The 22411-nt window shown below is 32.1% G+C and overlaps 1 protein-coding gene across 1 annotated transcript; it reads right to left on the bottom strand.

Moving 5' to 3' along the window:
* Window positions 1-13046: 13046 nt before the first annotated feature.
* Window positions 13047-20844, bottom strand: LOC127730026 (L-proline trans-4-hydroxylase-like). The gene is made up of 6 exons (XM_052238076.1): window positions 20739-20844; window positions 20148-20239; window positions 19663-19753; window positions 16953-17082; window positions 16514-16665; window positions 13047-14813 (listed from the first exon to the last, which is right to left on the bottom strand). The coding sequence occupies exons 1-6, from the start codon at window positions 20778-20780 to the stop codon at window positions 14694-14696; spliced, it is 627 nt and encodes a 208-aa protein (XP_052094036.1). The 5' UTR covers window positions 20781-20844; the 3' UTR covers window positions 13047-14693.
* Window positions 20845-22411: the final 1567 nt, after the last annotated feature.

The raw sequence follows: 22411 nt of genomic DNA, 5'->3' as shown, positions 1-22411 counted from the left end.
AGAGATGTATACCTATTCTTTAGGCTTAAAAGGGTTTTTTTTTATCGGAGTTGTTTTTAATAAACATGATTGCAAACGATGGGAACATCCCAGTGCCAATTCCGTTCAATTAATTTGTAAATAGTTATCTTCATTAAGATGAAGAAATAGTTCTTAAGTACCCTATTGAGTATATTAACCAGCAATTCCCAGGAATTCAGTGCGCGGAAAGTTCAGAAGGTAGAAAATTTACTAAATTCTAACTTGTTCACATACATCAATACCATGTGCATGACATCAGGGAGCCTGATCAGAGTATGTCCAAGGTTGCACTGTAATTGATATGATTTTTTTCTAGTTTTATGTTTTATACAAGAATTTAGAGGTCCATTGACAATGATGTTTTGTAGTAAAGCCACTATCAATTCAAAATCATTAAACTTTGTTATAATTAAGCTTATCAAAACAGAAAACCATTAAGACCCATAAATATTGCATTTTAGTCTCTAAGCACCAAGATATAAAAGAAGTCAACCAATATATGATTTGCTATTTCTTCTAAATGCATCATCAAAGGCTTCCGATGTGCATGATAATGACTTTCAAGCTATAATTATTTAGCTATTTAAATTCTTATCGAATAAGTATTTTTCTGATTTAAAGATTGTACCGTCCAAATCACAAAATAAATAAAAATATAAGAAAAAACGAAGAATTGATGATATATTTTTTAAATGACAGGAGCCATATAAAGTATCTTTTCTTACTTCCTCGGTTCGAATATTGCAAAAACATTTAAAAATTTTCAATGAGATGTTAATTTGATATTTTTAACGGATTCATTTAATATCAGTTTTGTCTCAAACTGAGTCATGTAGTTGACTAAAGTTTGGTTTCAGATATACGAAGAGTAATCAATTATAAATCATGATAAAATAAAATCATGATGTCCTTGTCGTTGAAGCCAACCATATGTCTTATAAAAGAAATATCTTTTGAAAATATAAAAAAATGTAAAAATAAAACAACCAAACAGAAAATCGTAATGATTCATACATCTCATAAGTCTCTAAGCATATACTTAAAAATACAAGTAACCGAATTCAAGGTTATTCTATTTATTACAAACACGTCATCAGGAGCTTGATATTGACTTTCAAGATATCAGTATATATTGATATTGACGTTCTTGTTCATGAATATATCTTTATTGTAATTGAAGAGCTGACGACATGTCATTGATGAGCCAAATCGTTTCTTTACATATCATGATAATTTCTTTATGTTATGAATACCCTAAAAACGTGAACAAAATGAAATTTCAAACAGACATTGGTCACAGAATTGTACCCGATGCATTACAAACTAGTACCAAAACAGTATCTTCTTCTGTAGCTTGCGCCGGTTTATGTACATTGAATGATACTTATTGCAGGGCAAGTTATGATAAGATCGAGAAACAATGTCAGCTTGTAGCTGAATGCAACCCTGAGATTGAGCCGTGGCAAAATGGAGTTCTCATTAGAAGAAAAGGTAAGTCAGAGATCTATTCAGAATTTTTAGTCTTACTTAATCATTGTATTCTTCGTACCTTTCACTAACAAATGTTTCAGTTTACAACGCTGATAATGGAATTTCATTCCCCTAGGGAATCATTCAGCTAATAGTCATTGTTTCGTTATTTGGATGTTCAAAATGATATATTATCGTTGTAAACTTTTGATTCATAAGTAATATGATTCATCTAAATGAAGTCATATTGAAAGTGTTTGTTCTGTTTTTCCCTATCGCTTGGTTTCGAGTGTAATTGATAAAAATTAAATTCCGAAACGGTGCGACTTTGCTACGCTAACTTACAGATCAGAGACAACGTTTCAGAATAGATAATCTTAGCTGGATTTGGCAAAACCTCGGGATTTTGGTTTCGTACTTTATTTAGCCTTTTAAACTTTTTTATTCGAGCGTCACTGATGAGTCTTTTGTAGACGGAACGCGCGTCTTCCGTACACACGTTTAATCATAGTGACTGTGATGGGTTTATCTTCAACTGTTTGAAAGTTTTGGAAAAGGTAGGTAAATTAAACACGCGTCATGCGTTCTAAAATCGTTGTTATATGTTTATACTATTACTTATATGAAATAACCGTGCCTACAAAACATTTCTTTTTAATTTTTTACAATAAACCAAGAAAACGTAAGTGAAATTTTTATAAGTTGATAGTAATTGGAACTAGCATTTCACATGTTACTGACATGATTTATAACAAACTTTTCTAAATTTGTCCGTTTATAAATTTTGAAATTATAAAGAAACTAAGGTTTCAACTCCCTCAGGCAAAGTTGACCTTAGATGAATTTGGCTATTTGTTTTAGGTGTTTTTGTCATATAGCTCTTCAACTGTTTCGGTACTTATACATCCCTCGGATTTCAAATGTTTGGCATTGAGCGTTCCTGATGAAGGTAAATCCAGAAAAGCGCTTCGGACGCATGAAATTATTACACGTGTTGTTTTCAATTTTTTAAACCTACTTTAAGACATCAACTGAGGTAATAGGGGAAAATAGTATTTGTGTTGTTTGCTTGCTAGTAGTTAACTAGAGATAAGTAACCAACTAAAGTAAGATCAAATCAATCATCATTTGATTGGTGTTGTACCGTCACAAGCCGCAAAATTTACCCAAAGGAACTGCTTGTGAGCCTTACGTTGTGTCAGTTTTACTATGAAATTTCATGAAAAATCATATACTAGAAGAAAAACTTCAAATGCACTAGGTACTTTGTTTTGCGACGACCAAAATATTTGGTTCTACACCATTTTTCACATGTTTATGCCTTCATTACCTTTTTTAACACATTAGCCACAGTAGGTAAACAAAGCCAATTATTCTACGCTTCATTTGTTTCTGCACAAGATGTTTGGTTAGTGAACCAGCTTTTTTTTTACAAAGTTCGGCATATACTTTCATTTCATCAATTTGAAAAAATCTGAAGAAAAAAAATCACAAAAAACTTCTTCCCAAAAACAAAGCCTTATATGAAATTGATAGCAATCTAGTCCTAAACATAAAACTACATGAAATAAATATCAATCCTGTCAACTCTTCCAATCAACTTTTCTTTGTATACTCATTTATATTTCAGAGTTCATAATGATTAACCAAATTGGTCATTATTAGAATCATGCATAATTGTATTATCTATAACCATGTATCTTACAGAATCTGGCTACTATATCAGATGGAGGTGATTTCCTTAAGCTTTTACTGTAGCAATTGTACTTATTGAGGTACTAGCTTCATTAACTCATTTTCCATAGAACTTACAGGTTAAGTCTGTGTTATGCCTGTTTTAAAACAATAGTTTAATTTACTATGCAAAAGACCTTGATAAAAGTATAACCTCTACAGGTTGAAATATCTGGTTTATTACCCATGGGTTGGCATTTATTACAAATTTTGGCCCTTAGCTTAATGTTTGATGACCAATTCTCCTGTTTCAGTTAATATGGAATATTTTGCATATTTACGCATTACTTTTAATATTATAGAGATTTATTTAGATTTCTAACTTGAATATTTGATTACCAAGGTCACAAGAAACCAGTCAGGTGCTCAGCTGATCTAAGTGTCTGTTACCAGACTAAATGGCCTTACAACATCGTTTATCGAACGAAAATAAGAAATACAAAAATAATGTGGTGTGCTTTCCAATGAGACAACTCTTCACAAATTAAGAGACCATGTGACGTAGAAGTTAGCTAAGTTCAAATAATTGTGAAAAGTAAATATAAGCCTTGCTGGCGATTAAAAACATATTTCATGAAATATCCAAGGGATGTTTTCAATTTTGATGAAATGTTGCAACATGATATATAAACTATCAAAGGGACAGGAGTATTGATTCGCAGGCACACTCATGATAATGCAACGTTGATTTTGTTATTTTATATTAACATTTTATACAGTTATATTTTAGAGAATTTTAATTAGATATCCCAAAAAAATTGAGACACTGCGGTCATTAAAATATATATTTTAAAGTTTTCCTGCTACTTTCAACGCATGTTCTATATATCATTTTGTTCTAACATGTCCAAAACCACTTTGTAACTTTATTATAAAACCAATATGTCACTACGTATTCAGTGCAGTCGTGAAATATTAGATTTTCTCCTATTAACCGACGTAAATTAGAGAAAAAAGTGAGACAATAATGGCAAGAAAAGTATGGACATGTCATTGACAAGATATTTTCAAGCCCATCTCTAATAGAAACAATTGTTTTATTGTAATAGAACGAAAATAGCTTCATTTTTGCGGTTTTGCGGAAAATAATAGCTTCTACATATCAGCACAGCAATCTTAACGGAAAACGCCATTGCAACTCTTGTTATATGAGATATTTAGAAGGCAAAATGTAATAACATGATGTCTTTTTGGTATTTCTGTAATTAACGTAAAATCCGATAGATTTTTTTCAGTTTTACCACAATACTTTAAATATTTATCTCAATATTTGATGGAAGTACTTGTAAAAATCAAAGATTGTTAATTGAATTCAATATACTTTTGAATCTCTGTTGTATCGATTTAATGTCTGTTTCATATGACTACACCTTTCTGAATTATTTATTTCTTTAAAGTTGCTATCAAAAATGTTAATCATCTAATGTTTCATGAAACGAGCATTGAAATCTTTGAACTATAATGATATGTTATAGATCGGCCAGAATCTTTTCAAGTTATGAATAAATTAAACAGGAACCGCAACAAAATATACAAAGGTATATATTATTATTTTTGAAGATTTCAAAATTGTATACATGAATCCTGCAATTAAAACATGTAATCACTTTGAATTTTGTTGTAATACAATTATTTTTTAAACTTTTTTCTGAAAATCAGTGCACTATAAATGAGTCTATTTAAACATTTTCAGACAATCTATGTCAATATTAATTCTTATGCCTTCAAACAAGTCATTTGAAAACGGATGATTTCTATTTTCCCATTGTTAACTTTACATTTCTTTGAAGCAACAATCCAGCAGCACCTGTATATTGAGTATATATCTCCCATTTGATAAGATGGTCCAAGTTTACCATGATTTTCTTGATAAATGGATGATTGCTGTTGACAAAGAAGCTATTGAACAAAGGGTTCCAAATGGTAAAGTTGCAATGATCAACTCGAAAAATTAACGATCGCCATCAGTATTTGGTTGACCATTAACAGAAATATGTGTCGCAGGTGACCATGGATACGTTACGTTGTAGTATCCAAAAAAAAACTTTTGCAATGACTTCGACCGAAATTCTGCATACAATTATCAACACGAGAGGTGCACTTATGTATCAGGGACTTTGATTACCCACATGGTATATTCTCGTATTTGTAAAAGAAAATTCAGAATTAAAAAGCACAAAGGATAATAGAATTTTGCAAATGTATCGGATTCGCATTGTGGTTGATTCATGCATAGGAGATGGCGTGTATCCGTTGACACACCCATTCTCGCTCCTTTTTGAGTGCATGCAATTCCCGCAGTTTACATCTCTTGATTTGCCTTCCTAATCGAAATTTAAATTTAAAAACTAGTGTTGCCTTTAACATTTTTCGAGATAAATGATTTCCCATATTGGTACATGAGTTTTAATACAAAGCAGAAGTATTGGCACCCTTAAATAATGCAGACAAAACGTCATTATAAAAACAGCAACAGGATCGAACCTGCTTCCCAAGTTAATTTAACTTTGGTTCTAGGAGTGACCAAAGCAGAAAAAGCCAGACATACCTAAACTATGATTAGTCAAACTTTCTTTTTTTATATCGAAGATTGTAGGAGTTGTTTATCAAATGTACCCATAAATACGATTGCATGAGATTGTGCCATTTTAGTACCAATTATTGTTCCATTTATTTGAAAATAGTAATATCAATTATAAATGAAGTTGTTGTTCTTCAGTAACCCTTTGAACATTGTATTCCTTAAGGTTTTTACATGCATCAATTCAAACTGTTGAAAATTTCGATATGAGGGAGGTGTCATTTATAGAGATGGAGCGACTTTGGTACTGGGATGAAAATACGGATATTCTTTCATTGAAGTTAGCTGTTATAAAATTTTGGAAATATTTTAAACTTAAGAATATACCTCGCTCACGCAAAGATTTGATTCGATGTCCGGATTCGACTTTACTTTAGGATTTTCTTTCGGTTTGTTCAGCTCTTCAACATTTGTATAACTTTTGAATTATATAACAGGTTATGATATAGTACTGTTAACTGAGACACATATTGGTAAAGGTGTTAATATGATCCTTTCAGGATAAAAGTATTTTTTTTTGTAGACCAAAATCGGCAACCAATAGATATTTTGGTGGCCTAGGTATTTTTGTTACGAATACCATATTACCTGGCATTGAAATACTAAAAAATACAAGCTTAGACTATCAATGGGTCAAACTTCACAAGAAATTCTTTCATTTTTCAAAAACATATTTGCTTGGGTTTGGCTTATATTATCCCAGCATCATATATATTTTTTAGTCAGATGATGACCAATTAGAAACGATAGAAAAAAAATATTATTAATTATTATCCTGAGAGGGGTCGCATAGTTCTGTGTAGAGACTTAAATGCAAGGGCTGGGTATGAATTAGATTTTATAAAAGATGAGATATATGATCCATTTGCAATGGATGATGAAGAATATGAATATGATATTTTGTTACACACAAGGAAAAGTTCTGATAATAAAGTATATGCTAGAGGCAACCAATTACTTCGCCTGTGTATAACTTTAAAACTCAGAATACTGAATGGCCGCATGTTGGGTCATTCAAATGTTAATTTTACTTGTTTTAAACCTAAAGACACAAGTGTGGTTGATTATATTATTATGTCAGAAGATTTGATTCAACATACCTTGAATTGAAAAGTACCAAATTTTATTTCCTGTTTCTAGGATTGCCATTGTAAGGTTTCATATGTTACTTGCCTCATATTGTCCTATGAACGTACTGAAAATTTTCTAGGTAAATTTAAGTGGACTGACTGCTCAAAGGAAAAAAAATCAGGATGCTCTAGATCATCCTTCATGTAAACCTTTTACTAAAGTTTTTTTAACTAACAATTATCAAGGTCAATTAAACGTTAATTCTGCTGCTACTGACTTTCAGAATATTATTATTAAAGCAGCAAATAAGTCACTAAAAATCAAATCTACTAAATATAAAAATAAAACACATAACACGAAGAAATGGTATGATCAAGATCTTTATATTAAAAGAGAGAATTAGATATAAAAACGTATTCATACCCAGCCCTTGCATTATATCTAGATATATGTGTGAAAATTCATATAGTTTGATATAAAAAATAACTATTTCAAGCATTTTAGAGAATTTACAAAGTTAAAAGATAAACAAGAAGGGTGTTAAAATCAAATATTGTTAAACAACTATTGCCAAGCCGGCTTTAGAAGTAATTCAAGGATATCAGACTACATGTTTCTCCTCAAATGTTTAATAGATAAATATAAAAAATGCAAGGGAAGTAAATTGTATGCTTGTTTCATTGACTTTAAAATAGCTTTTGATACTATGATACACCCAGGTATCCTTATCAAAATGCTCAAGTAAGACATTTGGGGGAAATTCTACCATTTAATTAAACACATGTATACTCTCATTAATTTAAGAATAAAAGTCGATAACAAAGTAGGTTCATGTTTCAATTCGTATATTGTGGTAAGACAAGGGGGTGTTTAAAGCCCCGCCCTTTTATTCTATTTATAAAAAATACTGTTTAATCAACTGAAAGTGTAAAACACTGCGCTAGTCGCATTCACTGTCTTATGTATGCAGATGATGTCCTTTTCTAATTCCGCTGATGAACTTCAAAAGCGATTGAATGTATTGGAATCATACTGTAATACATGGTGCCTAAATGTAAATTAAAAAAAAATAAAGTTTTTTTATTTTTAATAAAAGTGGACGTCACACAAACTGTTCATTCTATAATGACTTTCGTAAATATTATATGCACACACTGATGAGCACCGTCAAAATTTTAATATTTAGACTGCAAATCAAAATTGTTATGGTTAATGACCACTGAAGATAAAGATGTACCCAAGAAGCTAAGTCATTTTCTTATACAGAGTTGAATTGAGATCTAAAAGGTCTGTACATGACTAAGTCTCATTTAGTTTATCTATATATAAAGATGCATTTTGTTACATCTTGTGATCCGTTTATTTGGCAATCGCCAATGGCAGTCAGCAGGGTTAAAGAACATCCGTTGTTCGACCTGTTAGTCAAATGCGTTTTGTTTAAATATACTTTTTCAATTTTTGGTCTTTTGGAAAATGTTGTTTTTGCTGTATTTAGACCCTTCTACCAAGAAATTTGTTTTGCATGTTATAAAAATTGCGGTTTTTATCCAACGCAATCATAGGTTTGAACGTTGTTTTCAATTTAGACTTATATATATTATATATATATATATATATAGATTTTAAATAAAATACACATTACTTTATCTATGTGTATGCATTATACATTTATATGGTGATGCCTAATGTATGTGTTAAACTGCAGTCAAAATTGTATAGGTGCTTATCCAGTTTTAGCAATTTAAAAGTTGTATACATAAATATTTTGTAATTGGTTGCTGCATGTACATGGGAAAACACTACCCTTATATTTAATCAGTTGGGGCTGCTTGAGATTTTAAATCTGATCAACATATCCTGAAAGTTTACTAGATACTGCTCAAAGGGAAATAATGCTTACATTTTAATTGATTGCCTCCCCTATTAACGTCTCTCTCTCATGTACATGCACTGACTATTCATTGTTCTATTGTGTTGTATTTTATTATTTCATTATCATAAAAAAATCATTGTAATCATTGTATGAAATTTAAAACCCGCAAGGGTCCATAATTGGTCAAATAGACCAAAATATTTCTTTTTCTATTAGGTTTAGCATTCTCGAATATTTTGGACTAGAGCCTAACTGAAATTTGCATCTGGTGCAGTAAAATTGCTACCTATATTGTAATTGTAGCTCTCTTGGCTATATCATAGCGACCAGTTTTAATTGACAGAGGAAACTGAAGTACCAAAAGAGAAACATTGGGATCGGAATTAAAATGTGCATACCTTGTAAATAAGTAGCTAAATTGAATGCACCTTGCCACGAGCAATTACGAAATCACAGCTGCGGTGTTGACACTTAGACCACACGGTCACCGAGGCCCCAACGGTAAAGAAACAAACTATTTAATTATGTTGAAGTTTCAAAAGGGTCAAAACACAGAGTTTAAACCTTATAATGGAAAATTTGGATGAAGGAGTTAAAAGTTTTTGTAAGTTAAGTTAAAATCACCATTTTCGAAATATTGGTCAATACTTTTATTGAACTATTACTTTCTTCATACGCTTTTTCTATTTATTCTTAGGATATATTGGATGCTATAAAGATTGTGGAACAAATATTGAACGCATACTGGGTAACAAGAATTTGAAAAATATATCTGATCTCAGCTCGGATAAATGTAGCAATTTATGCCAAGGTTACCGATATAATGGACTTCAGGTCAGTTTTTAGCATTTTAAGCGAACATTTGTTTAAGGTATTTATACTTATGGTCAGTTTACATTAAATTAATATATCTACTAAGTGTACAATACTTGTAATCGTAGGTTTCGCTATTTGACTAATCGAAGACTAATCGCTTTGGAGATTCCGTATATCGTCAAGTTATCGGCATTCCAATGGGGACTAACTGTGCACCATTTATTGCGGACCTGTTTCTGTATTGTTATGAGTTACAATTAAAATCAGCAAAGACCCATCAAAACAACATCTGATACAAAAATTTAATAATACTTTTAGCTATTTGGATAATATATTGGCTCTCAATAATGACGACTTCAGTATGTACACTAAAGAGATTTATCCTGTTAAACTAACTTTAAATAAAGCTAATACTAACAATGAACACTGCCCTTTCCTGGATATTGATATCTATATCATTAATGGGAAGCTTAATACCAAAATTTATGATAAAAGAGATGATTTTTCATTTACTATTGTTATTTATCCATTTTTAGATGTGACGTTCCCTTGTCACCATCTTATGGTGTTTATATATCTCAACTTGTACGATTCGATCGTGTATGTAACAACGTATTAGATTTTAGCGAAAGAAATATATGTATTAATGAAAAATTATTACTCCAGGGTTTTCGATATCACAAACTAGTCAAAACATTTACTAAATTTTATCATCGGTACAAGGACATCATTCGTAAATATAAATCAACATGCAGACATCTTAAACGTTCAGGTATTTCACATCCAATCTTTTCTGGTAATATTCTTTACAAAGCACAAAAATTGCGGCATTCACCTCTTAAGCTAACAAAACCTTTAAAAAGACTTATTAAGGAGGGATATCGTTACGATACTGTTGTCAGATCATTTAAGATGGCATATTTTGGCTGTAATATTGATTGACTTGTAGGGTCTTTGCATCGGAAATAAACACATTTATTCTAAAACCAGTTGTTGGCATGTTACGGGTTATGTTCTTCTCATATATGTTATGATGGTATGATACTTAACCCCTAACGGAAGGGATTGTGCTTGATATTCATATGATGAAGACATAATCTTTCAATCAGTTTAATTGATGTCTGGAGCTGGCATGTCATTAACTGCTAGTAGTCCACTGTTAATGTATGTATCGTTGTCATTTTGTTTAGTTTCTTTTGTTACCTATTCTGACATCGGATTCGGGCTTCTTTTAAACTGAGTTTTTCTTTGCGTATTGCTGTGTGTTTGGTTTTTTTTCTACATTGGCTAGAGGTATAGGGAGATGGTTCAGTTGTTAAAAAAACATGTTTAACCCCGCCGCTTTTTTGCGCCTGTCCCAAGTCAGGAGCCTCTGGCCTTCGTTAGTCTTGTATTATTTTTAATTTAAGTTTCTTTTATATATTTCGGATTTTAGTATGACGTCCATTATTACTAAACTAGTACATATTTTTGTTTAGGGGCAAGCTGAAGCACGCCTCTGAGCGAGGAATTGTATTTTAAGTAGGACAAGAAAGGTTCACGGTCACGAAATTGAATATGGTAATATTTTTTACCACCAATATAATGTCATTGCAGCGATACGACTACACACCATACCCAAAATATACCCCTGGTGGTTCCGCCCTGGCTATCAATTTAGTTATTTCCTGAAAGAACCAAGCATACCACTTAGTGAGCAATACATCGTTTCATTTTCATATTCCATAATGATTGTATGCTTATTTTCTACATAAATTGACATATTTCAAATTTCGATTAGATATTCAATAGAACTTGCCACAACCTGGTCTACTGGCTATTGCATTCATTCTTAAATAATATTTAATATATCTGTGTTCACTGTTATACTATGTTGAAACATTATGACCCGTTGAAGTTATTTTTTGTATTGAATGCCAGAAAGAGATTCCGAACCAATTATATAAAGAGAGGACAATCGAACTCCATATAACAATAAAAAAGGACGCAATAAAATACAACTATGAACAATCATACTAGACTCTGCAAAATAATGAAACGATGTGTACAATAAACAAAAGTGTTAACCATTAAGTTGTTGGAATTTTGTTTGCCAATACATTTCGTGATCGTTTTGTCGTGATAAAAAGGGTTAGGTTTTAGAAATGCCACTGTAAAATGAGTGCATGTTGTATATGCCAGCTACAGAACCCTCAGAAAGTCTTGAAAGTGTTCTTTAACGAACAGAGAGCGTGGCATTCATTCTTAACGAGGTATCGGATATTAAGTCTCGATTTTAAACAAACTTGGCTGCATAGTTATGCATCCCGCCACTTTAACAAGGGTTTTACTGCCAACACAGAAGAAATCAGAATGACCATATATTGAAGCTAACAAAGCTATGTAAAATATTATATGAGAAATATATACAAAGGACACTTTTTATATTCCAATCACAATTTTATTACCAATCTGCAAAAAAGAGTCGAAAGATACCAAAGGGACATTCAAACTCATAAAAAGTAACCTGACAACGGCATGGCTTAAAAAGAAAAAGACAAACAACAGTTCACAAAATACAACAAAGAAAACTAAAGACTGAGCAACACGAATCCCAACAAAAACTAGGAGATCTCAGGTGCTCCGAAAGGGTAAGCTGATCTTGTACTTCATGTGACACACGTTGTGTTACTCCTATAAAATACGTTGATAAGTTATATCAAGTGATTAGACATAACACAATGGCGGAATAGTAATTGGCTCTTTTCTTACCCTAAGACATCCTCAAATTTTAGACCATTGTTCATGTAAAATTTTCTAACCATGAAACTTGACCGAATGTAAAATTTGAAATTGAAACATGTTTTTTATGACAAAGGATAGACGAGACTGTTACCGGTATAAACAACACAAACATTTAAAAATATAAAAGCACAAACAACAACACTTGTAACTAAAGCAAGAGCAACACGAACCCCTTTAAAACAAAATTAGAGGTGATCTCAGGTGCTCCTGAAAGGTAAGTAGATCCTGCTCCACATGTGTGGCACCCATCATGGTGCTCATGTAAATACAAAGACGATTATAAGTTCAATTCGTTAGGTCACATTACAGGAAAGGGAGAATTGTAGTTACGACAATTTGAACATATCCGTCGTAATCTAAGAAATGAACCAGATATTCCATAACTTTTAACCAATTCGTGATGGCGTCCGTGAAATTTACCAGGGTATGACTTCAATTTCATAACTTCGAGTTCTTGGTTTAAGGGAACGACCATTTCACTTCAAAAGGGGGGGTATGGTTTTTTTCCTAAAAAAATATTCTGATCCCCAATTTGATGAAAGAAAATATTGTGGTCAAGCAGATGACAACAAAAAAATATTCTGAATCAAGATTTTCCCCAGATTTTCCCTTTTGAAAAAAATAATTTGATTGCTAGCGTCGAAAAACTGACTCATACAAATAAAATAATAACCCTCGGATAATAAAAAAGTAAAATAATATTATATAACTTTAGTTTATTCAGTTGCAAGTCTGTTTGCTTTAAATGCATACAAATTCTATAACAACTAAAAAAATATATTTTATGTAGAATGCTCGTGAATGTTTTTGTGGAAACAATATGGACACAGTCACCTTTCCAAGAGTACCAGAAAGTGAATGCAACATGACATGTACTGGTCAAAAGTCCACAATGTGTGGTGGAAGATGCAGAATCTCAATATACTATGTATGAAGGCATGGTAGATGACATAATCAGATCTTTATAAGTATTGAGGCCTAACATTGTAATGATATGATTTAAGGCCAGGGCATACGATTCGGTTTTCATCCCACGGTGAATTTTTGACGAAAATTTGCATACAAGCTGTTTTTTCACCTAGTCACCAAGACAATTAAAATATGTAATAAAAAGTATACCTTCATATGCTACTTTTAGAGATAAATGGTGTCGAAATTTTAGGCATTTAATGGAAATTTCGGTTTCTTGGACATTTCCATCCTTTAGAAAGACATACCTTACTTTTTTTGTTTCAATTGTTTCAAAAGATAATCGCAAGCGGAATTTAGTAAAACATTTGGAATATCTTTTCAACATAAAATGTGCTTTGAATTTGTGTAACAATTCTTTGGGAATAATACATTTTGATAAAAAATTCATAATTTTGTTAAAGAAATTTTTTTTGCTGTATATATTTATCTAATTTAAAAACAATTTGATCGGTGTTTTGATAATAATAAAAGTAAGCACAAATTATTTCCTACATAATCAGGCCTATGCCTTGTTTAAAAATAGGGTCAATGTACTCGTTTTCAAGTTAAATCAGTCTGAATGATAAAAATCAGTCGAAAAATGCATCATAATTTCCCGATATGTCATCGCTTGACGTCGCGAAAAATAACATTTTACGTTAGCGACGTCATTACCTTCCCTGTAACTGTATCGTATGCCCTTGATTGATAGTGGCTGACCGTCAATTTCAACGCATGCAGACATGGAAGAAATAGAATAAGCAAAACACCTGATATTTTACTAAATATTTTGAAACCGAATGGATTATATGTCCTGCTTTACAGTGCTCAAATAATGATCATATTACATTATACATTATATTTTTAAAGAAGTACAAAATACTAAATATATTTGCATTCACATTTTATGTTGTTTATTAAACCCTCATCGCTCCCGCAGCAGTGGTATCAGCATGTGGTTTTTGAAAATGCGCAAGTCCCGTCTACACAAGACTTTCAAGTAGTGCTAGAACTAAAACTGAAGTACAAATGATTTTGATTTTTTATGATCAGTAAATTTTCAAAAATGACGAATCAATTATATTTTATGACACCACAGAAGTGCTTAATACCTGGTTGGTCATAACCTCGTGGACGTAACGTTCACCAGCAGTGAAAATGGCCAAGTGGTAGTAAAAGTCCTTTAAAAATATCAGGTCCTTGCACGTTTGTCTTAAGAATGTGATGATCTATAATGCATTTGTAATGGGGATCTTGACTCTAAACCATTTAAATTGTCTCTCCTTCACGAGACAAAAAGATACTGTTTCAAGTACGTTTCTTAAAAATCTAGATGCAAAATCACTATATGATATAGGATATATAACTGAGAATCATAATATTAGATGTAAGTCAGCTAGCTTTGTTTTTGTCTTCTGTTGTAGATTTAATGTTATTATCTTTTTTGGGGTCCATGAAGTCTTTCCCTGTACAGTCCAAATTAGTACACTTACAAATTGCTGAATCTGGTACCTGTAAGAAGATGAATAATACTATATATTTATTAATATATTAATAATTATTGATAAAATATTTAATTTAAAACGTTTATATGTGGTACAACGAATGAATGTTTCTTTGTTCTCAATATGTGTGACCACGTGATTTTTTTTAATATTTATCAGCAAATGCTATTCAAACCTTTCTAGGCATTGATTACTTAATGCTACAATAATGGTTGGTTTATCAGTGATTTTAATAAAAGATAAAAGTCAAATATACAAATTAAAATGCCTTTATCTGACAAGACCTAAGTGTCATCTGATCTTAACGTTGTTTTCAAGATACATTCCTGAGTAGACCATTTTTGAATTCTTTAAGTAAACGATCCACACAGTTTCATTAAAAGAATAACTTTTCTGTCTACCGACAGGTTCATCTGACCGAGACATAAATTTTACGTAGCATTTATAGTCATATGATTTACTGGTAAAGTCAACTACTGCCTTAATAATTAAACTTTATTTAATCTTACTCTGTAAACAACTGATGATGTATGTATTGTATTCCTTTAACTTTTGAAAAAGAGAGGGGAGAAAGATAATCAAACTCACAAGTCGAAAACGAACTGACAGTACCATGGCAAAAAAAAACGAAAAACGATCAAAAGACAAACAACAGTATACAACACACAACATAGAAAACTAAAGATTGAGCAACACGAACTCCATCGAAAATCGGGGATGATATCAGGTACTCCCCATGCTTTGAGTTGAATTTAATGAACAGGCAATATGTTGCTGTTTGTTAATATAGAAGTCATTCGATTATATTTCAGCATACTAGCTTTAATCAAATAAATATAGCATTAGGTTCAGAAGAATGTTAGACGTTTCTAGAAACATAAATAATAGAAATTTGGTTTTGGTCGAAAGATATGTACTGGTGTACGAAGGCTCAATTCAAGCTAACCATCTTGATTATGATACTTATAACCAATATCTTCCCTTTTTCCATGAAAGATTGCGAAATGTGAAAATAACTTCAGAACAGGAAACTCCGGATACAGAGATTTATAAAGGGTTCCATATTTTGACAATGCAATGCTAATATATTCTTTATCAATCAATAAACTGTTTGAATTTATTGGTTGATAGATTGTTGGTGTTAAACGCCACTTTTAAATCTCTCGGCTATATCAAAGCGGCTAGTGTTTATACACAGGAAATCTTGCAACATATGTTTTCATAAGAAAAACATGTTTTTCATATGTTCACAAACATATGACAAACGTATGTTGAAAACCCCTTATGAAAAACATGTGTTGCAATTTTTCCTGTGCTATAGGTGGTGTAGTTGGGGTTCCTGTAAAGAACAACTTAACTTCGGCAGGAAAACCAAAAATCCAAGTAAATAATGATCGGATTCGAACGCACATTGGCACGAGCAGGATATGATGGATTGACTGATTAACTGTTGGTGTTTTACGCCACTTCAATCACACTTTGCTATATCGTGACGTCCAGTTTTTTTCGGTGGAGGAAGCAAGAGTAGAAGGAGGGAACTTTCGACCTCCGACAGGAAAACGTGTTACCCTAGTGGTTACAGACAAGTGATAACTGTAGATGAATTACTGAAACAGCTTGGCCATCAATCAAGACCCTTGTTTTTATTAAAATTTGCATACAGAACTGATCTAAAAAGAATCTTTTTTTTCTTTTGTATAACTTTACCTTTTTTAGAGGTGTATAACTTGGCAGACAGTGAGGTGTTACTGTGTCATTAGTTGCCTTGCAGTAACATGAAAGTAAAGCCCAACGACGGAGAGCACTGTTGTTAGCATTACTGGCGTGTAACAAATTAGAGTGGAAAAATAAAGCATCACCTGAAAAAGAAAGATTTATTTTGCTAATTTGAACTTGAAGATTGCCATTCCTTTGTCTTTGTCAACCACATTTTGTTAGATGTAGGATAAGCTCAAAGTTTCCAATTTGTCTCCTCCTTTCGTATATTTTTTATGGATTACTACTTTCAACGCGCTATTTCAACTTTAAGGGGACATTTTTAGTTAGTCATTGAAGAATTACAACTGAACTCACTCTTTTTAAACAATGATTATTAAACAACAAAATAATTATCGTGGGATTATCTACAGGGATATCAAATGCTAACCTGGATTCATTTCTACATGTTCTAGAGGTAACTTTTGTTTGATCAGCTCCACTCTCTCTATATCAGCACCGGTTTGACCTTCAACTTGTTTGTGTTCAATTCTTCCACATTTGTGTGATCCTTTTATGATCTGAACAAAATTAACAGTTTGTACATATTTTACAATGGCAATTTAAGTACAAAAATACGGATATCAGTTGTATTTTTGTTTTTGTCTGGTGAACTAAACCTTTAATCCGGAATGCATGGTGATTTTGATACATAAAAGTTGAAAAATCAGATTAGGCATACTTTAAGTTCTTTTATTTGTAGCGGATATGTTCCAAATGTCGTAATTACAATCCCGTCCCCTTTTTCCCGAATGTGACCTACCGAATTAGACTTATTAACGGGTTTGTACTAACATGAGCAACACGACGGGTGCCATATGTGGAGCAGGATCTGCTTACCCTTCCGAAGCACATGAGATCACCTCAGTTTTTGGTAGGGTTCGAGTTGCTCAGTCTTTAGTTTTCTATGTTGTGTTTTGTGTACTGTTGTTTGTCTGCTGGTCTTTTTCTTTTTTAGCCATAGCGTTTTCAGTTTATTTTCGACTTATGAGTTTGAATGTCCCTTTGGTATCTTTCGCCTTTCTTTTTCAGTGTATTGATGCATCCCTTTAATTTTCCAAAATAATGCCTCAATATCCCTTGCTGTCTTCATCAATTTTTCCCTTATCTGTTGTCACCCATCTGGGTTTTTTTCATGTTTAACTATGCTATACAGTTTTATTCCCCAAAACTCACATCTGAGATACACACTTGATGAAATAATTTGAATTTTTTGTTTATTCTATTTAAATTAATAACGCAGTTCAATACTGCTAATACAAAATGCATTATAGTTTCCTCCTCTAAAATTCTAAATACTACATGCATGCATCTTAAAAACAATCCAAGGACCTGGTTTTTTTCATAATCTTGCTGTATTACTCATAAGCTTTTGAATGAAACTTCATTTTCGATTTTATTTTGAATTCAGCAAAGAACAACATTAACTAACATCCTAACAAACGATGTTTGATATCGATATGATTGTAAAATTCCGTATAATAATGACAGCGCATGTTGCAGAAAATACGAAAATCGATCATGCACATCTATGTATATTTCAAAATGAAATTGAAAATTACTGAATACTTAGATGGACGACAAAAGTACTCAGTGGTATTTGATCACTTTTAAGTCTACTCCAAGTACTTTTCTTCACATGTGATGTAAATGTATGTTCTCATAAGTAATGGTTGTTAAAGTCATATGAAATATCAAATTTAAACAAAAAGTTGAATATGTTTTATATACTTGAATGGGTAAGTTTTACTATAAAACAAGTGTACGTGTGCTTTCTTGGAAAAAAATCCTTTATATTATCAAAATCTTCATAAAAGGACTGCTATTGAACTATTGTCTTCCCGTACTCTAATTCCCGATATTTTCCTGTATGCAGTGACTTTAACTACGAGACATTCGGTAGAACTCCGGTCACCGCACAGCGCAAGTGCGAGGGGAACACCGTGATGAAAGGATGTAAACAAACGTGCACAAGAAGATAAATAGTAATAACTGATACTTAACGAATAAGATAAATACAACAAAACATTTAACAACTGTTAGGGAAAAGTTCATTCAACAAACACGACCGCATGGAAAATATAAAAAAACAAGATCACAAAAAAAGCTTGAAGCCATTTTTAGGAGTGGAAATTTGAGAATAAAAGTCTGATATTTTTATGAAATTAAAGTCCAAAACCCGTAATTTCAGCAGAAATCGATGGAGCGGAACAAAACGTTAACTCGATCTGTAACTCATCATAGTGAACTCACATACTAAAAATCAGCTCAATATGTAAAGACATTTAAAAAAAGTCTGTATTACTGTTATTTTCATGAAATTTTCAAAGCCCGTAATATCGGCAAAAAACAGCCGAGCAGAACCAAACGTAAACTCGATCTGTAACTTATCACAGAAGACACACATACTACAAATCAGCTCAATATTGGAAGGCATTAAGAGAACAAAATTCGTATAACTGTTCGTTGCGGAATGACGGAATGACGGATAAGGTTAAAACTATATAGCCCTATCATGGCTCTATCAAGTTACTTATACTTCACGTGTTTCGCGTGCTCTGTGTTGATTGTTTATCAATGTCTAGATCTGGTAAACTTCTCCAACGTACTCAAAAGTTAATTAGCTTGCGATTAACAATCACTGAATGAAATGTTATTTGTCATTAATACGTAATAGATTCGTAATAAATGTAAAAAATAAAACGTGCACACAGGACTTAGTTTAGAATATATGCATACATTAGTTCACAAATTTCGATAACATTATACATGTAATTACAGGAAGTTCGTTTCATATGACTTTAAGCTCACAAATTTAAGGTAATGCTTTTTTTTCCAGAAACACGTGTTGTGTTCACAAAAGAGTATAATTTTTTTTTTTTAATGTATTATAACGGCTCATTCATCATATCAGGAACATTGCCGTCTTCTGCATATCGTTCAATTGCATCTGTGATTTTGATATCGATGTTTGTTATCATCTATTCTTTTTAAAATCTGTTTCCATTTTCCGACTATAACTTTGGCTCTTACTTTAATTGTCATGATTTCATACGCCAGATGTTATCCGCTTTATGTTGCAAAAAAGACACAGGACTTACTTCTAGACAGCCATTTTCTTTAATACATTTATCTACTGCAATAAACACAGTCATCATATCAGCAGTCAGAAATCCATTATGATACCAGTATCTGCAGTATAAGACAATCTCAGTAATAAACAAGGAGGTCTGTGTGTCATTTGCATATGTGTGTGCCACTATTCTTTTCTTATGTTTAACCAGTTATAAATAAAAACTGTGAAAAGAAATAACATCACACTAAGCTGGCGATAAAACAATGTAAACGATAAACAAACTCATGCTAAAAAAATTAAACAACACTCAAAGTAAATTATGGTAGACAAACCATTGAACAGAAACCTGAAGTCCTCAATAAGAAACAGCACTGAGCTTAGCTGCTCCGGAAAGGTAAGTAGTTCAAAATTTATTTCTTTTTGTTTACGGTAAATGTAATGTTGGTTTGTTCTTGAAAAAGATTAACATGAAGGTATGGCTGACTTAATAAACTCCAGTGGTGACATTACCCATAGTCTTGATGCCAGATAAAACTTCCGCCAGTGAAAGGTTCTTTCATCATCAGTTTAGTGTGATAGTGGTATACCTCACCGCCTAAAAGCTAAGAAAAGATATTGCTTGGTGGTTCTAACAAATCAATTGGTATTTCAAGGAGTTATTTTCACCCTAAAATAAAAGAGTTACCAGAAAGTTTTGATTGAGTGGAAGTCATATTTTCCAATTTTCAAAACTTAACATGCACTAGCTTCGGATTTTAATATCTTTAAAAGTTTTATTAAATGATGACACCACTCTTTCACGTCTGATTATATCTTATTCATACAAGTGTCGTATGTATTGAAATCATAGCATTTTGTATTCATGAGAAAACCACATTTTAGTTATTTTACGAAATTTCTCCCAGTTGTACACCATCTTTCCACATGTACTTACATTGCATATCTACACGACGTGAAAATAATGTTTCGGTTTTTTTCACGCTTTTCCCACATGAAAACATATCTTTCCATCTATTTATTCTATTGCTAATGCTTAAACACCTATTAACAGATATTGACATGTGTCCACTTCGTAAACCCCACTCTCATTACATAAGGTACCTTTTCACATGTGGAGACCACCTTTTCACATCGCCCTAACATTCCTGTGACATCATTTCCGGGGTGTTTCCATATAACAAGTTTGCTTGTTTTCCCGTTGTCATCAGCTACCTGTAAATTCATTACAACATTGTATTAAATGATTGTTTTTTACCTAATTTGTTGTGTGTCAAATAGTTTTGTTTTCATTATTAGGACGAAAAACAAGCGAACTCATTATTTTTTTTACCACTACACCAAATAGAAAATTCTTTCTTGAAGTAGTCAAATAAAGTCAAATCTATTGTTTGTGTTGTCAGTGTGTTCCAAAGTCGATTGCCTAAGAGGTAGAAAGTTGTGAACTTGAGTGACGATGAAAAAGTTCTAAATATTTACAGTCCGATATTCAGCCTTATAACATGCACTGGAATACCTATCTTGATCTCAAATGGTCATTTTGATATGAACAGTTCTCAAATGACTGAACAATAAATTGTTAAGTTATTTTTAGTCTTTCAGTCAATGTTCGGACTTATCTACTGTGGAATATTCAGTATTGTTCAGACAATTCTCTTGCAGTGAATTAAGATATGTTCAATCTATGTTCAGACTGATCAGAATTGTTTATTTACCTGTACGCTGTAACATGATATTGAATTATCTTAAAAGCTTCTGAATAGTTCTGAATTAAAGGCAAGTGAATGGTCTGAACAGTACTACATTTACCGCAGTGGTTAAGTCTGAAAATTTATTAAATAGCATACTGTTTCTGACTTTTTAGATGATGTTAAGATCAAAATGATCGTTTATGACTAAAATTCATTTACAAGAAACGTATCGTACAACACTTTCTGAAGAATTATTTTTATAATGATGGAAGCGAAGCATTATTCACACGGACTTTTCCAACACATAACGCGAAATTCCAATAGTCGTACAATTTTACCACTAGGCTCTCGATCACTGGTCATGAAAAAATATAAAGAGGAAGTTTACTTTTATTACTTGAAACGTCTTTCAAAGGCAAAAGTAAAATTAATAACAAGAGATGTGAGATAATCAAGCAACAACTCAAAGACACAGATAAAAATGTTTTACCTACATCATGTAATAGTGATTGTATGATTGTATGACGGAATATTGATACTTTCACTTATAATATAAAAATGAGGAGATATGTTATGGTTGCCAATGAGACATATATATCATAGTTAAAATAAAGTGTTATCAAGCAGTTATAGGCCACCACACGGCCTTCAACTATGACAAAAACTCATACCGTATAGTCGGTTATAAAAGGCCCTGGCATGAAAAATGTGAAACTATTCAAACGAGAAAACTAACGGCCAAATCTATAACAAAACAATTTACGAAAAACAAATATGTCAAACATGAACCAACGACAACCACTCTACTACAGGCTCCTGACTAGGGGCGGGCACATATAAAATGTGGCGGGGTTTAACATGTTTGAAGGCGCGCAACCCTCTCCCTGACCTTGTATTGGGGTGCAACAGTGGAATTTTTTCACCACTCATGTAAAAAGCAAAAAATGGAGTTCAAATTATAAAGTCTTTTAATCGAATTTTTAAGCATAAATTTTAGTTTAAGAATTAAAGATTCGTTGTAGCAGCCTGAATTAAAAGAAAAGTTGCTCAAAGGTACAAAATACTTGGAGCAATTTGACGAAATAT

This window comes from Mytilus californianus, unplaced genomic scaffold (assembly GCF_021869535.1).
Source record: "Mytilus californianus isolate M0D057914Y unplaced genomic scaffold, xbMytCali1.0.p SCAF_2, whole genome shotgun sequence".
NCBI classification, from domain to species: Eukaryota; Metazoa; Mollusca; class Bivalvia; order Mytilida; family Mytilidae; genus Mytilus; species Mytilus californianus.
This window is presented reverse-complemented; position numbering and strand designations above follow the sequence as displayed.